Here is a 20,598-nt window from a genome sequence, read left to right on the forward strand (position 1 = left end):
AGTCACATAATCCTTCAAAAATCTTTTTTTTTTTATTTCTATTTCAGATAAATGCTGTTCTTTAGAACTTTATATTCATCAAAGAATCCTAAAAAAAAAAGTTGTTTTACACAACTGTTTTCAACACTGATAATCATAAATGTGTGTTGATCATCAGATCCTCATATGAGAATGATTAGTGAAGGGTCATGTGACACTGAAGACTGGAGTAATGATGATAAATTCAGCTTTGATCACCGGAATAAATTACACTTTACTATATATTCACATAGAAAACAGATCACAACAGAACTGTCACAATATTACAGCTTTTTTGTATTTTTAATAACATAAATGCAGCATTGGTGAGCAGAAGAGACATCTGTAAAAACATTTAAAAAATCTTACCGCTCTCAAACTTTTGACCTGTAGTGTTTGAATATTAATCCTGGTGGGATTGAGCTATGGGGAAGTGCAAGTTTACTAATACTTTGTTCAATCTTAATAAATGAATTTGCTTTGCAAAAAAGTCATTTTGTGATTCTGTATTTCCTATTGTAAGTTTTCTTTATTGCGTTATATAGGTCTTAAATTTAATTCATAATGGTCTTAAAAAGTCTTAAATTTGACTTGGTGAAACCTGCAGATCCCCTGGGGTGGACGATTATTTTTGTTATAATATTAACTTTAAAATTACATAAATTATTTTCTACTCCAATTCGTTTAAAAAATATATAAACATTTGAATGGTGTCTGTCATAAAAATGTGTCAGATATATTCATACATGCATTAAATATTAAAGAACATTAAAAATTATAACGTAATATGGTGCATATATTTAGTAAAATTCTCCTAGAGTTATTTTTTCTCGCTGACTAACGAGTTTATGGACACTGGATGAGGTTTTTCTGAGGTAAATGTGACGTTACATGACATCGTTCACCGGCTGTTTTACTGACGCGGTTGAAACGCGGTTACTCTTTCCGCGGTTGAAACACTGAGCGATTCTATGTGACATGATACAGATTTCGGCAAGTTGTACTGTATCTTTTAACACTTTCAGATGCTCATTTATGTTTATTTCGCGCTGTAACTGGTATTAAAGCGGGTGAGTTCACGTGAGCTGGGCGGTGCGCGCTCCCGCTTCTCTTGAGCTGCGCCACAGCGCCAAAACGGTATATTTATGTTTTTGAATTTCGTAATAAAATGGACGTAATTTGAAATCTGAGATTTTGTTTTATATCAATAAAAGCGTCTGAGCGACCAGTTTGAATTTCACTTGATGGCTAAAATCACACTGTATATCTAGAAAGAAAATGGTGTTTAATTAAATCTGTTATCAGTCGCCAGGTTTTAGTTCTGATGCTGCTATTAATTCAATGACCGTCTTACAGCCTCAAAATGATGAAAACACTGAATACAACTAAAAACTCCTCATTCAAAGATCTACAAAACACCAGAACAACATCACAGAAATGATACACAAAGTGTCTAGTCACTGCTCTTCATACTTGTTATGAAATGTGTATTTAAAGTCTGTTTTCCTCTCATAACAGGAAGTAGAAAAGCCTGAAGGAGAACATCAGAGCTTCACATCAACATCAGCGAGTCCTTCTTATTACACTTTACACTGAGAACATCAGAGGCGATTCATTCAGAGACTGGACAGGTGACGCTACAACTACTGATTGATTTGATAGAGTGTCATTACACAAGAGAAATCGACTTTATGCTGAAAGTTACTCACAGGTTGAGCTGGAATATGTGTGTTGAAGTGCCATTAAGAGCTGTCATCATCTCATCTGCAGGATCTGCAGGTGTTGTTGTGACTGTCATCATGTGGTCAATCAGCCGAAGAGTCAGACTGAAGGTCAAACCCGCTTCTGCCGCCTAGAGGACCGGAGGGGAAACTGGCCTTTACGTTCTTAAAGAGACAGTGACCATGTTACTTCATAAATGTACACTTGATACAAGCTCCGTGACGCAGGAGAGAATTGTTTACTTTGGAAGACGATCGCCAATACACATAATAATAATTACAACAGTAAACATAATCAAAATAATACACCCTATCCAAGGATTGAACCCTCATCCACACATTAGAGAGGTCACAAGGTCATGTTGTTCTCAACTGAGCTACCATCCTCTTCATGTGGGTCTAATGACTTTCCAAAATAAACCATTTCAAAAGCTTGCGTGTTAGATGTGTTTGGTTTGGGAGGACATTGAACTTTCAAGAGCAAAGAGCCTGTTATTAACCCTCTATGTGTGTTCAAACCATGAAATATTTTTATTTTATTACATAAAATAGCTTCAATCATACAAACAAAACAAAACAAAATACTAAGGAAAACGTTGCTATATGGCAACGCTGTACCACAATGGGAATGGTTTGACATTTTTTTCTCTGTTTATTTACTTTCCATTTAAAGCTGCTTTTTTGTGTTCAATATTTACAATTATATAATGAGAATGTACAACATGAACCGTGTATTTGTCTTACCCTGAATCATGATGGTACGCTTATAATAAGTGTTTACATTGGGGCTATTTCAGACCTGACTAGTAGGAAGCGCTGCGGAGGAGCACAGTCCCAGCGTGACTCGCCATAGACATAAACAGATAGAAGTAGCTCCGGCTACAATGTTCTTCCGCGAGACGCTTGGAGTTCTGTTTATTAACCGCGAGAGCGCAAAAAGTCACGGACTGCAGCTTTAAAGGCACATTTCTTTTAGAAATTGATAGATGTATATACCTGGGACTCATGAAAAACCAAAAATAAGTAGATCCCTATAATTTAATCCCTATCATTTGGCTAACTCTCATTACATGGAAGGGCTAACTCTGCACTCTTCCTATAAAATATTGCTGTATTCATTTTCTGAATAGAAGAATTAATTGTGTTACTTATACATAAACACAACTATACTACAATAAACACTTCAAATAAAAAGGTGCGATCATATTATTGATGCTACTATCTATTAAAAAAAAAATCCCAAATGGGGCGTTGCCAAATGGAAACATTGATATTTTCTCAATTTACAGTAAAACCATGTTAGACAAAGTTGATTTGTGAACAAAAATATCTAATATACTTCACAATTATGCTGCAAAAAAATCCCACTTGAGAAGAAATGTTTAGAAATGAGGTTAATAGAGCAATTTCTGGAGTCTTCCTTGTGAGGGTGACAGTGGGAAAGAGCGTTTAGGAGCGACATTCAAATGTCATTTGACCTCAAAACAGCACATCATTGGCTAGCTTAAGGCCTGCCCTTTTAATTTCCATTAGTTTTTCTGAATAACAAGGGAGATGAGTAGAAATGAACCGTTGCCATATGGCAACTCTGTACCATAAACGGTAAAAAAAGCACATTGCAGTTATAAACTATATTGAAGCAGACAGAAAACCACCATTCTTTTCAGGCAAATAATAAGAGGTTCTTTATTACAACTTATAAAAGAATACATTCATTAAAAACAACTATGTGGAGCCGTATGTGTTGTGGAGGAAGTCGATGACTGCCGACGTACTGGATAAATTATTGAACAGCCTCCTCTCGGGCTGAGAGGTGATGCGTTCCAGCATGTAAATCAGGTGATGGTGGAAACAGCTGAACGGGGTCCCGTGCTCCAGAGCGACGTCCACCCAGTCCCACACACACTGCAGCGGGGTCTCCTCGTACCCCGCGAACATGGCAGGATTGGCCAGCAATCCCCGAGCAGCCATCACACCTGCAGAAATTCAAAGATTTCAGATACAAGTGCAAAAATCAGACATGTGGAGAGGCGGATAAACGGACACGCACCGTCCACCCCTGTGAGGGCGTAGATGGCCTCCACATCCTGCATGCTCTTGATGTCACCGTTAGCGATGACTGGGATGGAAAGACTGTCCTTGATGGTCTTGATGGCGTCATAATGAACAGGCTGGTGCCTCTCGTCGGCTGTACGCCCGTGGACTGTGATCCATGAGACGCCTGCTGCCTCCACCTTCTGACAGAGATCCACCGTCTTCCTGACATCTTTGTGAACTCTGAAGAAAAAACACAATACTGTCAGTAAATCTCAAGCCAATTTATATATACATACACACACACACAGTACCTGTCAAACGTTTGCAAACATAAAAAAAAAACAATATATATATATATATTGCTGAAAGAAGTTTCTTATGCTCACCAAGGCTGTATTTATTTAATCAAAATATGATGATTTGGTCCTCGGTTGACATTTCTGATTATTATCAATGTTGAAAACATTTCTTTGATTAATAGAAAGTTCAATGAGCATTTGCCGTCCAAAATACACACACTTGCACTTGACCACTTGTCTACTTATATGATGCATTTCCTGTATTAGTGTTCAAGTAGGCGTGAAGACTGCAAGTGTGTGTAGAGCTTTTGATTACCCGATGGGACACACTTAAGTGTTTACAGAGCTTTTTAAAATTTTCAATACTTTGCATTTTAAAATAAACTTGTTGAGTAGTCTCTATGTAACAGAAATGCTTCTGTGATAAAAAGCATTTGCAAATGTTGTGCAAAATACACACAGCCTACTCATCTTTGCACCAATAAAATGTGCAACAATTTATGTTTTACTACCAAAATTATATGTAATATCTAATTATTTTAACTTAAAATGGAATGTTTTCCTCGACATCTCACAATTTCGGGGCAGGCGAGTTCCCGAACATGATGGGATACACTTAGCAACCGGATAACATGCTGAAGCATTAAAGGCACTGCACTTTGGCATTTTTAAGACATGGGACAGTTTTGCGCACTTACTTCCTGTTGCGTACACGCGCTCTCAAGTGGCCAAGACCGTAAGTGTTGGTATTTGGACAGGGCAATTGTTTCCACAAAAATGTGCAGCAAAAACTGGTTTTCAACATTGATAATTATCATAAATGTTTCTTGAGCAGCCAATCCTCATATCAGAATGATTTCTGAAGGATCATGTGACTCTAAAGACTAGAGTAATGATGCTGAAAATACAGCTTTGATCACAGGAATAAATTACATTTTACTATATATTTACATAGAAAACTGTTATTTTAATTTGTAAGAAAATGTTCACAATATTGCTTTCTTTTACTGTATTTTTGATCAAATAAATGGTGAGCTTAGTGACATTTTACCAACCCCAAACTTGTGAACGGTAGTGTATGTGGTATCACCTTTCTCTAGTATACACTACCAGTCAAAAGTTTGGAAACATTCATTTTTTTTATGTTTTTGAAAGTAGTCTCTTAATCTCACCAAGGCTGCATACAGCAAAAGCTGTATTATTGTGAAATATTTTTACAATTTAAAATAACTTTTTTCTATTTGAATATATTTTAAAATGTAATTTATTCCTGTGATCAAAGCTGAATTTATCATCATTACTCCAGTCTTCAAAGTCACATGATCCTTCAGAAATCATTCTAATATGAGGATTTGCTGCTCAAGAAACATTTATGATTATTATCAATGTTGATTATTTAATGAATAGAAAGTTCAAAATAACAGCATTTATCTGAAATATAAAGCTCTTGCAACATTATAAATACTATACTTGATCAATTTAATGCATCCTTGCTGAATAAATGTATTAATTTCTTTAAGTTCTTTCCTCAAAAATAAATAAAATAAATCTTACCGACCCAATACTTTTGAACGGTAGTACAATGTTACAAAAGCGTTATATTTCAGATAAATGCTGTTCTTTTGAACTTTCTATTCATCAAAGAATCCTAAAAAAATGTTTTACACAACAGCTTTCAACATTGATAATAATCATAAATGTTTCTTGAGCATCAAATCCTCATATAAGAATGATTTCTGAAGGATAATGTGACTCTAAAGACTGGAGTAATGCTAAAATACAGCTTTGATCACAGGAATAAATTACACTTTACTATATATTCAAATAGAAAACAGTTATTTTAAATTGTAAAAAATATTTCACAATAATACTGTTTAATAATACTGTTTTTGCTTTTTATCAAATAAATGCAGCCTTGGTGAGATTAAAAGACTACTTTCAAAAACGCTAATGTTTCCAAACTTTTGACTGGTAGTGTATACTGTGTGTATGTGGATAAAGTTAGTTAAACTTATCCAACTCCATATAAAAAGCTGGGAAATAGTGAAGTTACATTTTGCAACAAAAAAAAAAAAAAATTCAGACAGTTGAGAAATATGGTCCAATTAAAGAAGTACGATTTTGCACTATAAACAGCATCTGTGGCATTCTGACAATTTAAAACATGTTAAAACACACCGTGTTAATGTTATCAATAGTCTAACCGTCCAATCATTTAAAAAACGTTTAAATGAAAGACATTTTTCAAAATAATTAATACAACTTCACATAATGAGCGTATTTTAGAGTCAGGAAATCATATGCTCACCTTATTTTAATGGATACTGTATAGTTGGGGTTGTCTATTTGGTTTCGGACGTGCCTAACCATGTCTTTCACAAGCTCAGGTTTGTTAATCAGACACGCACCATAGCCTTCAGACATGGCCCACCTGCAACAAACACATCCACATGACCGCTGTCACTTCCACAAACAACCTGTGCACAACATGATCTAACTTCAACAGAACTGGAACTCAAACGTTGACATTTTCCCCACCTCTTGTGTGTTTATGCGTTTGATTATTTAGTACTCTCAGCTCTGTTTAAGCTCTGTTTGGTTTCGCCTTAAAGTAACCATGTTGTTTTTTTAATGGAATATTGCTGTATTTACTATAACTTCAACAAAAGCGAACATTCAGATCTGTGTTAGCACTGCCGCTGATCCAGAGAGAGCGGTTATGAATGAAACAGCTTCACAAACAACAAAACAGTATCATTATTTCTGTTACACATATTCATATTATCACAGAAGTACTGGGATAAAAGTTTATAGTTCAGATATAAACACTGATGTCTACAGTAGCGATCAAAATAGATGTGCTTTAAATAAAGATTGTATCATTACATTGTTACACCAGAAGGTTGCGACAAGTGACTGTTAAAAATTTATTTGTCATTGAATTATTAATTCAACATTTGTTCAAAAAGTTTCATTACCGATTCATCCAGTAATAAAACAAGTATTTATGTGTCATTGAGTCATTCATTCAAACCGTTTCTTTTAAATAATTCATTCAGATTAATTAAACAATTTTAAATAGACATTTTGTCAGAACCTCTAGTAAATGATATGTTATTTTGTTTAGTTGTCCGTTCAGAATCATGGGAGAATCATGATCTCAGTTTGAAACAAAAAAAATCCTGAATCATGCAGCGCTAATGCATACATTACTCTGAATATGAGCATTACCTTTGTGGACAGCCACAGTTCAAATCCACCCCGTCTGAGAAAGGGGAAACCACACATGCAGCATCGGCCAGCGTCTGTGCATCCTTCGCAGCAAACTGGACAATTAAGGGTCGGTCAGCTAAGAAGCAAACACATGTTAAAATGATATGAGTAGTTATTAAAGGTGCACTATGTAATTTTTTTTCAGTAAAATATCCAAAAACCACTAGGCCAGTGTATTATTTTGTTCAGTTGAGTACTTAAAATATCCCAAATGTTTCCAAATATTTGTAAATCGTGAGAAATTGCTATTTTAACCAAGGAACCGTGACGTGTGTGGGAGTCGCCTGTCGATGGCATCATATCGTTTAATAATAATCGGTTTCCGGTTTTATTTTGCAGAAACGCTTTACTCTCACTGCAGTGTGAACAAGTGTCATAGCAGCCGCTAAGAGAACGCACAGAGTAACGACAGAACATCATTATCAACACACTCAGAAGTGTCTAATATGATAAACAGAGCTGCGTTACCTCATACTCATGACCGGAAAAGCGGAAGTGGCGCCGGCGACTGTGGCATAATAAAAGTCCCGCTGCTCGCGAGGCGTGTGTTGCGTTCATCTTATTAACAATCGCTCCCAGCTCCACAACACTCGCTCCTGCTTCTGCTTCACTACAGTAATGTTAATAATCACATCCATGAACATGATTTCTGCCCGAGTCCTATCCTGATTCTTTCCCACCGGCTGTGAGGTGAAGACCACATGTCCCAAGATTCTGAGCTTAAACGCGCCGTCATCAAACTACGCCTTTGTTTTGAATAGGCCACCTCTAGAGGATGGAAAAGTTACATAGTGCATCTTTAAATAGAAGCCAGTGACTCGACTAAAGGTGAAAGGTAGCGTTGCATCTAACTGTAGTCACATCGTTAATTCTCCCAATAAGTTATGAACTGAACGGGATCCCTCAGACTCACAATTGTGGGGAAAGTGTGTGTGTGTGTGGCCTGGTAAAGCCTACGTTATGGGGACAAAATGCACCCACAAAGATGGCAATATCCGAAATCCTCATCCTTGTGGGGACATTTTTTGGTCCCCATGAGGAAAACATCTTATAAATCAGACTAAGTGATGTTTTTTGAAAATGTAAAATGCAGAATGTCTCCTGTGATGGGTAGGTTTAGTCCCCATAAAACATGAAAACAAATTTAGGACAAATTTAGTCTTAGTTTTTCTCCAGTCTGTTCTCATCACAAGAGAGCAGGGGAAAAACAATGCTAAATAAATATAATCATGCAAAATTAGAAAACACTTCCCATCTTATTTCTTTTTGTTGTTGTTGACATAAAAGCAAAGGCTGTATTTTAGCACAGACTTTACTGCCACTTGGTAACATGGCTAAAAATAATATCTGGCCAAGTGCATTAATATAATTGGGTAACACTTTAGTTTAGGGTCCAATTCTCACTATTAACTAGTTAATTATTACCATGCATATTACTAGGATATTGGGTGTTTATTAGTGCACATATTAATGCCTTATTCTGCATGATCATATTCTACATCCCTTAATCCGAAACTTAACAACTACCTTATTAACTATTAATAAGCAGTATATAAGAGTTTACTGAGGCAAAAGTCATAGTTAATAGTGAGAATTGGACTAAAGTGTAACCCAATATTGTCAATTTTCTCTATAACATGGCAATAACTTGGCATATTATCGCACCTGTGCTGTTCACATTTGATGTCAATGTTTTGTTTACTTTTGTATGATAAATAATTTGAATTAGGGTGACCAAACGTCCTGTTTTCAAGTCCTGTCCTGGCCCTAATATAACAATTTTCCATCCATACAGAGGGGGCATACTTTAAATGCATTGAAATTAATAAGGAATCTTTGAGTAAACTTCGAGTATCATTTGAGTATCTCATTGCCGGGCCAAGTGTCCTGGTTTTCGGTAATCAAAACATGGTCACCCTAATTTTAATGCAGTGTGTCTGATGTAAACTTTGGGCCCTAAAGCCAAACTGTGAACCACTGGCCTAAAGGACAACATCTACATATAGATCTGAACTACAACTTACTCTTATTGGTGGTGAATTCACTGTCTCTGGCTTTTGCAGATCGCATGAAATCAGCTGCAATGATCATTGGGGTGAAACATAAATCACAGTCATATTTCCTCACTAAACATCTGAACGCCAACCTGAAAAACGCACAAATAAACAACATTAAAATACAACATGGACAAAATATCACATTACAGGATTAATTCAATGCAGTCTAACTTACTTTGAGTAACGGACCATGGGTGCACATACTCTGACTGGCCTTCCACTGTTAAACAAGTCCGTGATATTCCCTCTATCCATTGTTATTTTATTATTGTGGACCTCTGTCATAAACTCCGCGACTCATAATCTTGACACATATTGTAAGAACTCATCGCGCAGTTCAAATACTCAGTATTAAACTCCTTATTAAAACGTACTCCATTTTTTTAATAACAAACAGTACACATGTATTCCCTTAAAACCGCGTTCAGAATAGTAAACATTAGACTAAAACACGCATGGTTTCAAGCAACCGTTTTTCACTTCCGTGTGTCAGTGTGAGTTATAACCTTTGACCGCACATCCGCAAGAAACAAAATTCATATTTATTTCCAATTATAATACAATAGATTATTACATACATTAATAAAACACCTTCTAAAACTATTTAAATTAACAATAAAATAAAACTGTGCTTTTTTAAATGAATGCTACGTCATTACAACTAATTAATATTCATGACCATCGTCGTTGCGCTCCATTCATGTTTTGACGCAGGAATTGTACGTCACTGATGAAGTGGCAACGATGGAGGCTAATACGGAATCAACAGCGAATTCACTGCTGAAAGATGGTAATCTAGTTTTAATTTGATTTCTCTTTTAGATCTGATCTGTGCAGGTGTTTTTAGCCTAGCCTGGCAGATCGATCATCTCGATCAGCACCTTTAGGAATGCGATCTCCTGTTAGTGTTTTTAAAATCCTGATCCTTTCCCTTTTCCAGAGTGCTATGCCGATTTCCTTAAAGAGGAATTCGATGTGAAGACATACACAGCTCAAGCCATCCATCATGCTATCATTGCAGAGCAACTGGCAAAGCTGGCAGAGGGCATCAGTCAGCTGGACAAAGAGCTGCACTTCCAGGTGAGACACACCTGTCAGAATCAACAAACACCAGTGTTTCTATGCAGATCTGTGTCAGGATCATGTCCATGAAGTTAGAAAATACACTAATCCTTTGTCTCCAAGCACTGACAACTACTCAAAAAAAAAGCTGACAACAAAAAACTCCCCATGAAAGTGCTAAAACTATAAAATGTATACCAGTATATTTTGTTTTTGATCATCACAGGTAGTGGCCAGACATGAGGATCTACTAGCTCAGGCAACAGGGATCGAGTCTCTTGAAGGTAGTGCTTCACATTTATTATCTATTGGATTAAAGGCACAATATGTAAGATTAACATATCCAAAAGCCACTAGAACAGTGTTATATATTTTGTTCACTTGTTACCTACATTATCCCAAATGTTCCCAAGAATTTTTAAATCCAGAGAAATAAGCAATTTTAACCAGGACACGGACTGTGTCCGTGCGTCGCCTTTTAAAGGGGTCATGAACTGGCTTTTTAAAAAATGTTATACTGTTGTCTGAAGTCAACTTATGGCGTTTATGTGGTTTTTACATTCAAACACATCATAATGAATAAGTAATAGGCTATTTTCTGCCTTGGTTTTGAGGATCTCTGAGAAACGCTCGGATTTGATGGGCGCGCCGCACTGAAGACTTGGAAGTAAACGCCCACGGCTAGGATTGGATAATATTTGCATATTTAATTTGCAAATATTGAAATATGCAAATATATTTAATAGTTTCAACTACCGTCTTTCCCAGGAATCGTCTGGAAATGCTCAGAGAACTCGCAAAATATCAAACAAACACTAAATCACACACACACTCGCGCGGACACACACACACACAGACACACACTCGCGCGGACACACACTCACGCGGACACACACTCGCGCGGACACGGACACACACACACACACACACACACACACACTCAGGCGGACACACACTCACTCACGCGGACACACACATAACGTTACAACAAGTCTCTCGTGTGACTGGATAGACACTTAGGCTTACACATAATCAATACACAATCGTACACATATCAAACGATCTGTAACAATGCAATACTATCACGTATAAAAAAAATTACTCATATAAGTGTGCTGCACCATTCCTGTCGGGTCCAATATAGAAGGCACAGCATTGTGTTTCAATCTCAATATGTCTGCAAATCCCCACGTGAGCTGGAACTTCATTAAAAATAAAATTCAACCACATATTCCTAATATTAGGATTCGAAGGAAGCTTATGCAGCGACTGTGTTCTTCCACAACCAGGAATAGCGCAATATCGTGATATCCTCGGCATGTTTATTGCTGCTGACTAGCGCAATCCGACCAGCTCCATGAGTCGGTGGGCGGGGCTACTGAATTACACGTGATTATTATTCTGTAGAGGCGGTGTTTCGTTGCGCGATGACGTAAGGATGAAGCACAAGATCGTTTTCAGGGCCTGGTGTTTATAAAAGCTTTCCTTTGACTAACAAGAAAGTTTTCAGCTCTGAAACTTACAGGATATTCTTATATTACCATGACCTCTTATATATCAAAAGCTCAAGGGAAAGTTGATTTCTCAATTCATCACCCCTTTAAATGACATCACACCTGCGTTACCCTCGATTTTATTTTGAAGAAACCATGGAAACACCAAAGACGCTTTAATATATGATGTGTTTTATTAGACGGGTGAGCAACTGTTTGGGGACATTCGTCGACAGAAAACGAATCATTGTTCTTGATTTACCGCGAGTACCATGTTTTACCATGCCTAATATTGATTTTGCTCACTGCAGTGTGAACAAGTGTCTCATAGTAGCATTATATCATAACTTTCAACAACACACTCCGATGTATCCAGTGGTGGAAATGGTCAAAAATCACTTGGCGGGCTCTAGTTTTTGTGACCATTTTTATAAAAGATAATGTCTGAAAAAAACATTTGAAAACTCTTTTCGGGCAAGTGCGCTGGATCATTTTTAGATGATCATTTATTTATTATTATTATTATTTGTAGACCGGAATATTTCTACATTAACACCGCTATATCTATTTCAAAGATTTTATGGCATCTGTTAAAGATTTTCACAGTTCATCATTCCAGATAATTTACCTCAAGCGGTCTGCTTTGAAGTTCTGTGAGGAATAAGACGCGCACCGATGGAGAAGCATTTCCATTGGCTGCAGTCTGCCTGTATTGGCCAATTACAAAAGTCGACATTACGCAGCCAATATCACATAATATCCCCCTACATTTTTATTATTATATATTACGCTACGTCTACGCTATGTCTATTATATTGTAGACTATTGAGTGGATAAAATATGGAAATCCTTTTAATGAAAAAATAAATAAAATAAAAATTCAAACTTTTTTTTTTTTTTTTTTCAACTGGAACGCCGCCCCCCCCTCGAAATTCACTTCCCGGACTCCGTCCCCCCGCGTACCCCCCCATTTTCACCCCTGAATGTATCTAATATAAAACAGCACTGTGTTACCTCACATACACATGAGCGGAAGAAGCGTAAACGCTCGTCTGCGGCAGAATAAAAGCTCTGCGAAATCAAGCCGTCATCAAACTACGCCTTTGTTTTGAATATGCGACCTCTAGCGGCGAATGTTTTTCTTCCCTATTGTGATGTACAGTATATCCGAGTGAAATGGCTTCTCAAACAAGAATAAATGTAGGATGGGGCTTGATTTTGTCCATGTGGAATTGATTGGATGGATGTGGTTTGCTATTGGTGGATCTCATGTGAGTGACAGGTTGCCCCGCCCTCACGCCAGTAAACGCATCATCAGAGGAGTTATTTATTTATAATGAGGGCACATGAATTAACATGAAAACATAACGATGTGCACGGATACATCTTTTATAGTCCAATGTTCCATGGAAAATAATAAATGTCAATTTTGAATTAATGGATGTTTGCCATTTCCTACCATTCATGTGTGATTTCAAATGAGCATATAAATATTGTATATAAGGCAAATAAGGCATTATAATGAGTAAAAATGACATTTAGTATTCCAAAAGTACATGTGTAGAAGTTGCACTGTTTTCCTCTGAATATTGACCCTGTCTGTCAGTTAGTCAATGTATAACTTGCCTATAGTTGTCTCAGCATTATAATCTGGGACACTGTAAAGTTTTAACATTAAAAATGACTCTCAAACTGCATGCAGTTTTACAGCTGTCCTCCAGGGGGACCCCTTGTCACATCTCAAATCCTTGCACATTGCACTCTTTCTGAGCATGGGGATTATGGGTGTTTTTGCTTCCACACAGGTGTCTTACAAATGATGCAGACCAGAATTGCAGCTCTCCAGAGTGCTGTGGACAGGTAAATGACATTATAGGCATTAAAATGGTCCGTGCTTTTTAAAAATGGGTACACTTTATTTTAAGGTGACGTTGTTACATGAGGTGAGTACTTACTCAAATAAGTACTGAGTAATATTCATTAACTACATGTACTTACTATAGAGTTAGGGTTTGGTTTAGAGTGAGTTACTTGTAATTATGCATAATTTACTGTTATTACTAGAGTAAGTATATGTAGTAATGTGTAACTGTCCCCTTAAAATAAAGCGTTACCAAAAGATGGTGCATAATTAAAAACTACAATCCCGCTAGCGGAAACGCGCTTTTATTCATCGCCATTTTTTCATATCACATATTTTAGTAATCATCATATTAGGTCTCATTCGAAACCTTATGAACTCAAAATTCATCCTGTGAAAACCATTGGATGTTGGGTTACCAAGGAAACTTAAAATACTTAAAATTCTTTTAGCGGACTCCTCCCCCTAGTGGGCGGTGTCAGGTTTTATATTACAAAAAGTATTTTTTTTATTACTTATTTATTTACAATAGAGCCATTTTCTAATCTTGATAAAACACATATCGTCGGAAAGGTCTGACTCTCAGGGTTCCATATTTGGAGACTGTTTTGTGATAGAAGTGATATTTGGACAGAAATGTATTAAAAATATAAATCAATGAAATGTGGATGATACCTGGAGGCTACTTTAATTTTTGTGATATCCACTATAAATTTGGAACGCAAATTGGTTAGACACATGGCTTTGATTTTATAGTAATTTTAGAGTAAATTATTTTGTCATATATATTTTATATAAAAGCAATAATCTGCTGAGTATCTTCTTTAAAACAAGACAAAACGTTTCGGTTACTGATGTAACCTCGGTTCCCTGAGAGAAGGGAGCGAGTATTGCGTAAGTTTAGCTTACGCTATGGGAAAAACTCCTTTTCTCGATAATATGAAGCCAAAAATTATCCTTATAATTTTATATATGTAAAATGCAGTGCAGCTGCACAGCAGACCCAAGCAGAGCATACTAGCGCGCTGATTGGCTGTGCTGCGACAACTGCATGAACCTATGGCGAAGCGGCTGAGGTGTGCGAACCAATCGGGTCGCTTCGCGCCCAAAGCACGTCAACCGCCTAATTTTGCATGGCTAAGCTATAAAGGCCAATACTATGCCATAGGATTCAGGTTAAATCGACTGATCTAAATCGGCCCTGATCTAAGCACAATAGCACGGCGGCCTTCTCTCAGGGAACCCAGGTTACATTAGTAACCAAGACGTTCCCTTTCGAGAGTACTCTTGTATTGCGTAAGTTTAGCTTACTCTACTATGGGAATCCAATTTAAAACTCTGTGCGTGCTTAAAAAAATTCAAAGCATTCTTGAATTACAACCATTTCAATTTGGAATAGTGCACTTTTACGTCTATTCTCAAAATGGGGGGAGACAAATGGGTTAATAAAATGTTTTGGCAATTTGTGCATTATAAATTCAAAAAAGGAATCTATTAGTCAGACATTAGTATTTTATTTACACATCTCTCTCTCTTTCCATTCTCAGGATAAGGACCAAAATCGTTGACCCTTACAATAAGATTGTGGCACGGACGGCCCAGCTTGCCCGCTTACAGGTGTTGTTTTTTCTTTACTTTTACATCTGCATTATCTGCTTCTGTCCTCCCATATCTCTCCATCCCTGGATATTTCGAGCAGATAAAGAGATTTGCGCTCTGCCAAACTATTTTCTCTTCATTGTCCTGCTTTACAAACACTGTGCGCTTGATTTCCATGTTTATTGGCTCAACATCTGAGACAGATACAGCCCTGCCTTCACAATTGTTTGCAGTCAAGACAGATTCTGTAATGCACCCGACATGGAGGAAAAAAAAGAAAGAAATGCACACAATCAAAAGGAAAATCATTCTGGGGGAATAGATGTTTTTGAATATTGATTTGTGATTGACATCCCAAAAAAAAAACCCATAATAATTAAAAATAAATACATTTTCCAAATCTTTTAAGAGTGTAATTAGTATAACAGTTATTTAATCAATCTCACGTCATTCCAAATTTTTCTTAAAGGGATATAAAACTTTTTTTTTTTTTGTGCAGTGTTTAATATTTACAATCTTCATCTCTTTTCCACTGACTTCACATGAAGTCATCATGAGTGAAGCTTCAAGCCTGCAGGAAAAAAAAAAATCAATAAAAGTCCATTTGGGCCCAGAAAGGAAGGGTCTCTCTCACACTCCATCAGTCACACACGTGAATACACACAGCTAGGTGAACGATAGTGTCCCGCTCGACACATCTTGTGGATTTACAGGGTCTTCAGTCCTGGTTTTGAGTGACTTTGGGAATGTTATTAAATATGAATGAAATACAGCTGCCCCTTTACGGAAGAGTTTATGGAAGCTCATTTCGGCCGCCTGTATCCAGGATCTTGTCCTTTCAGTCATGACCCACACAGCTCATGACCATAGGTGAGAGTAGGAACGTAGATCGACCGGTAAATCGAGAGCTTCGCCTTACAACTGAGCTCCTTCTTCACCACGACAGACGGTACATTAACCGCATTACTGCAGACGCTGCACCGATCCGTCTGTCAATCGTTGTCATAGTTAGTATTTCTCTAGATGAGGTTTTTAACTCTTTAAAATTTGTTAAAAATCATTTTCAATATCTGTATTGGCCCATATCTACACAAAAAAACCCTGGTTACACTTTTTTTTTACGGTATAATTATATATTTAAGTACTGAGTACTATTTAGTAACTACATGTAATTACTATAGGGTTAGGGTTTGGTTCATGGTTAGTTGCATGTAATTATGCATAATTTACTGTTATTACTATGTTAAGTACATGTAACATATGTAACAAGGCCACTGTAAAATAAAGTGTTACCCTAAATTAATATTGATTACAGGAGTTGCACCAATGTTATTGCCCAGAAAAAAACTGTTAAAGTTTGTTGATCATGGGGCAAGTTGTTACAATGGGAACGTATATATATATACATACATACATACATACATACATACATACATACATACACATATATATATATATATATATATATATATATATATATATATATATATATATATATATATATATATATATATATATATATATATATATATATATATATATATATGTATATATATATGTATGTATGTATGTATATATGTGTGTGTATATATGTATTTTATAAAATATACATACACACACACACATACATATATATATATATATATATATATAGACAATACAATTATAAAACATATATGGACATTTTATATGAAATATATAATCTTGCATGTAACATCTTAAAGCCATATATATATATATATTTGAAAGCAATTTTTTGATCTATGATAGGGCTTGGATAAAACAAAAAGCACAAATCAACAATAGCAAGAATTATACAGTAATCGAATACATACGATGAAATATATATATAATATAATTTGCAATGAAAAACAAACAAGTCTGTGTCAGAATTAGATTTGCTAAGTGGTGGAAATTTTCTGGTTAACTTTCCAGACGCTTTCCATGAAATATGGAAATATGGATATATGGAAATATGGATAATATATGCAAACTGTGTCATATACAAACATGCATATAAACATTTTGTTTGGTCATAAGCAGACATGCTTGTAAACTCCAATGACATTTTTGATTTTGACTTATTTCTGAGTAGAACTTTAATCAGTTTAATCAGAAAAAGTTTTCATTGAACAACAAAAAAGCATGAATGTTGAAGGAAATAAACATCTTCCAAAACGAAGAAAGAAAGTCCCATTCTCAGTCTCATGTGATTGAGGAATGCACAGGGTACAAATTCAACTGAATATGCATCGAATCTGGTTGTTTTAACCAAGATTATGTTGTTCCCTGATGTTTAGGCATGCATTACTGTTATTATTGCTCATATAAGTTTCTAAAAATGAGACTTGTAACACTCTTTTATTTGTGTGTTTGCTATCTAATGGCACACATCGATTCAGTAGTGCGGGACTTTGTTCATGTCATGCTGTCTTTGTGTCTGGGTCTGCCCTGTCCTTGCCTGTAGCAACAGATTTTAATTTATTTTTATTCCTCATAAGAATAAGACCAGACTTGACGATGGGGACACAGCTGAATTTTTTTTTCCTGTTTTCCTTTTGAATGTTTCTGTATCTTTACAGTCTCTGACACTCTGTCACCCCGGGACAAGGCAATCAGTCTCAGACACACACAGAATAAGATGCACGTACCTTTGGGACAGTTCAGCTGCACCTTTTTACCCTAACACAAAAAAGACTGACCTCTCTGAGTCCTTCATTTGCCTGCACTCTGCCCGCAGGCATAATTGTCATACTATACTGAACATGTGGCTTACTTTCATGTCTGGAGCACAAAATGCACTGGGTTATACGAGTTTACTGTTTATTTATAATAGAAGAATGTTGGCTTTTAGGGTGTGAATCAAATGCTTATTCATGCCTGTTTATAGTATTTGCATGTGTGTGAAATCCATTGACAATTACTGTAGCTGATATGCTATTCTAGTCCTCCCTGTGAGATGATGCACTTCCTTCTCCTTGACAATTTAGTACTTTTTCATGTCTTTACATTGTAGAGCATAAGAAACAAATGGGGGGAAAAAACATTTTTGTTATGATATATGTCCTCTGTAGTTGACACCAGGACATAAAATTGCATGTATGGGGGAAAAACAATGAGATTTATTTTTAATTCACCAATAGATTCTTATGATTTTTTTTAACCAAACTTTGTTTAAAGATGATTCTGAACCATGTTATGAAAGATATAACGAAATGCATTGATAAACCATTTTCCTTTATGCAATTTGTGGGTAAAATGGCCATACTTGGATTTTCCCATTCAATACAATGCTCTATACACTGCATCTAATTAGATTATTAATGTGTTCTTGCTGCAACATGTAATGAAAATAGAAGTGTAATAATGGGACTAATAATTGGCAACATTTTCATAATATCTGATATTTCATAGGAATATTGATATGTCATTTCTTTCCCTATTCACTTGTTGTGTCTCCAAAATGCCTGATAAACATGATATAAGTCCTGGCGTCCACTACAGTGGACATTTATGAACTCAATGCCCTGTTTTGTAACAGAAAGTCATATTTTGACTATATTTTCCTGAGATGTTGATTTATAACATTTTGAAAATTAATCCGATTTAAATTATAGTTACAAAATATGATCATATTTCCATAAGAGTGCTAAACATTAATGTCAGCCGTTTTTAAAGACCAAGAAGAAGTTGTCCTGGTGAAACATTTGGTATTTCTGCAAAGCCCCGAATGTGCTCTTTACAGGACATCCAGACTTAAAACTGTGACATGTATGATGTCAGAGATATTCACTAAATTATAATGTCCACTACAGTGGACAAAAGTATATTTCTGGGTCCCAGGAGGATATTAAATCTTTCCCCGCCATTGATGGAATTTTGTCTTTCTGCGTTTTCACTGTTTTATGGTAGGGGGCGCTATTATGCATCCTCTAAATGTTGCTTTTTTTATGAAACGTACCCATATTAAAGTTATTAAAAAATTATGCATGCAACTAGAATAAAACGTGGGTTTTTGTTTAAAAGCAGAGGGTCTGTTCGTTCTTTTTATATATTTTGCATGTTTCGATATTCATACAGATATTCTGGGGGCCATGACTTTTTGTGTGAGAAAATGATCAAAAACGCTGCCGCTGGCTGGCAACATTTTTTAAAAATGCCTTAATTGTAAGCTTTCCAGATGAAAACCCTAAGCATACGTCTTCTTAACAAGAAACACTATTCATGTCTGTTGCATAAAATGTGTGTGACAAGAGCTATTAATACCATAACAATAATTATTGGTTGCTAATCCCAGGGTTTCAGTTTTATTGTTCTGTAGGTACAATCTATATCATGGAAACTATGGTTACCATGGTACATTTTTGATAGATGATTTCACTTTAACATCATTATCATTACCTTATCATTGATATTTGCTTGTGCTGGTTATGATAGGCCCATAAGTCATTATGTTATTTGATGAACACAGGAATGAGATGCCTTATCTTATTGTGTCTGGCAGGTGGCGTGTGACCTGTTGAGAAGGATTATTCGCATCCTGTACCTGAGCAAACGTCTGCAGGGGCAACTGCAAGGGGGCAGCAGAGAGATCACTAAAGCTGCCCAGAGCCTCAATGAGCTGGGTGAGTTACCTATCACGACGAGCGTCTACTTTGCACATCCCTCGTGCCCTTCAAAATGTTTTACTCATGATGGAGCACTCTGCATGAGTGAAGACACTTTCCCTATGTTGTCTTCCCTAAGTGAGTTGGTGATACGCTAAAAATGAAGTTTCCAAAAGGTTTTCTCAGTGATGCCATCAGGGCTTGACATTAACATCCGCCAAATGCGGGATTTTATATTTAATATATACATTTTTCAATAGTAGGCTTTTAAAAAAGGCATATAAAATAATAAACTAAGTGCAATGTAGTGTTGTCAAAAATATAGATTTTTTGAAACTCATTTTCCACAGAATAGATACATGATACACACACTTTTTCTCTCTCTCTCTCTCTCTCTCTCTCTCTCTCTCTCTCTCTCTCTCTCTCTCTCTCTCTCTCTCTCTCTCTCTCTCTCTCTCTCTCTCTCTCTCTCTCTCTCTCTCTCTCTCTCTCTCTCTCTCTCTCTCTCTCTCTCTCTCTCTCTCTCTCTCTCTCTCTCTCTCTCTCTCTCTCTCTCATCTCTCATCTCTCC

At 36.3% G+C, this 20,598-nt stretch overlaps 2 protein-coding genes and 1 long non-coding RNA gene across 7 annotated transcripts in view; 1 reads left to right on the forward strand and 2 right to left on the reverse strand.

Moving 5' to 3' along the window:
- Positions 1–1,872, reverse strand: part of LOC307126121 — a 30,394-nt gene extending 28,522 nt beyond the window's left edge. For 3 of the 4 annotated variants that reach the window (XR_013816455.1, XR_013816456.1, XR_013816457.1), the window contains exon 1: positions 1,728–1,867. This is a non-coding gene — a long non-coding RNA (uncharacterized lncRNA). Of the gene's footprint in view, positions 1–1,727 lie in introns of all 4 variants that reach the window. The other variant, XR_013816454.1, reaches the window with a different exon arrangement.
- Positions 1,873–3,407: 1,535 nt separating this feature from the next.
- Positions 3,408–9,901, reverse strand: dus4l (dihydrouridine synthase 4-like). The gene is made up of 6 exons (XM_079817829.1): positions 9,581–9,901; positions 9,373–9,494; positions 7,307–7,424; positions 6,384–6,506; positions 3,790–4,016; positions 3,408–3,715 (listed from the first exon to the last, which is right to left on the reverse strand). Exons 1-6 carry the CDS (start codon positions 9,688–9,690, stop codon positions 3,465–3,467), a joined length of 951 nt encoding a protein of 316 aa, XP_079673955.1. The 5' UTR covers positions 9,691–9,901; the 3' UTR covers positions 3,408–3,464.
- A 206-nt stretch (positions 9,902–10,107) lies between these two features.
- Positions 10,108–20,598, forward strand: part of cog5 (component of oligomeric golgi complex 5) — a 124,395-nt gene continuing 113,904 nt past the window's right edge. For both annotated transcript variants that reach the window (XM_079817832.1, XM_079817831.1), the window contains exons 1-6: positions 10,108–10,195; positions 10,346–10,485; positions 10,694–10,751; positions 13,766–13,820; positions 15,369–15,438; positions 19,925–20,045. In XM_079817832.1, the coding sequence (XP_079673958.1) occupies positions 10,150–10,195; positions 10,346–10,485; positions 10,694–10,751; positions 13,766–13,820; positions 15,369–15,438; positions 19,925–20,045 (490 nt within the window). In that variant the 5' untranslated portion in view covers positions 10,108–10,149. The remainder of the gene's footprint in view (positions 10,196–10,345; positions 10,486–10,693; positions 10,752–13,765; positions 13,821–15,368; positions 15,439–19,924; positions 20,046–20,598) is intronic.

Source organism: Gobio gobio (genome assembly GCF_949357685.1).
Source record: "Gobio gobio genome assembly, chromosome: 5".
NCBI lineage: Eukaryota > Metazoa > Chordata > Actinopteri > Cypriniformes > Gobionidae > Gobio > Gobio gobio.

What these genes read in the sequence shown, in the direction of transcription:
- dus4l (XM_079817829.1), bottom strand. Translation starts at nt 9,690, where the DNA reads ATGACAGAGGTCCACAATAATAAAATAACAATGGATAGAGGGAATATC. An exon ending in AACTGTGGCTGTCCACAAAG is followed by an intron (nt 6,507 to 7,306) that starts GTAATGCTCATA and finishes TGTTTGTTGCAG; the next exon opens with GTGGGCCATGTCTGAAGGCT. An exon ending in CGCCCTCACAGGGGTGGACG is followed by an intron (nt 3,716 to 3,789) that starts GTGCGTGTCCGT and finishes GAATTTCTGCAG; the next exon opens with GTGTGATGGCTGCTCGGGGA.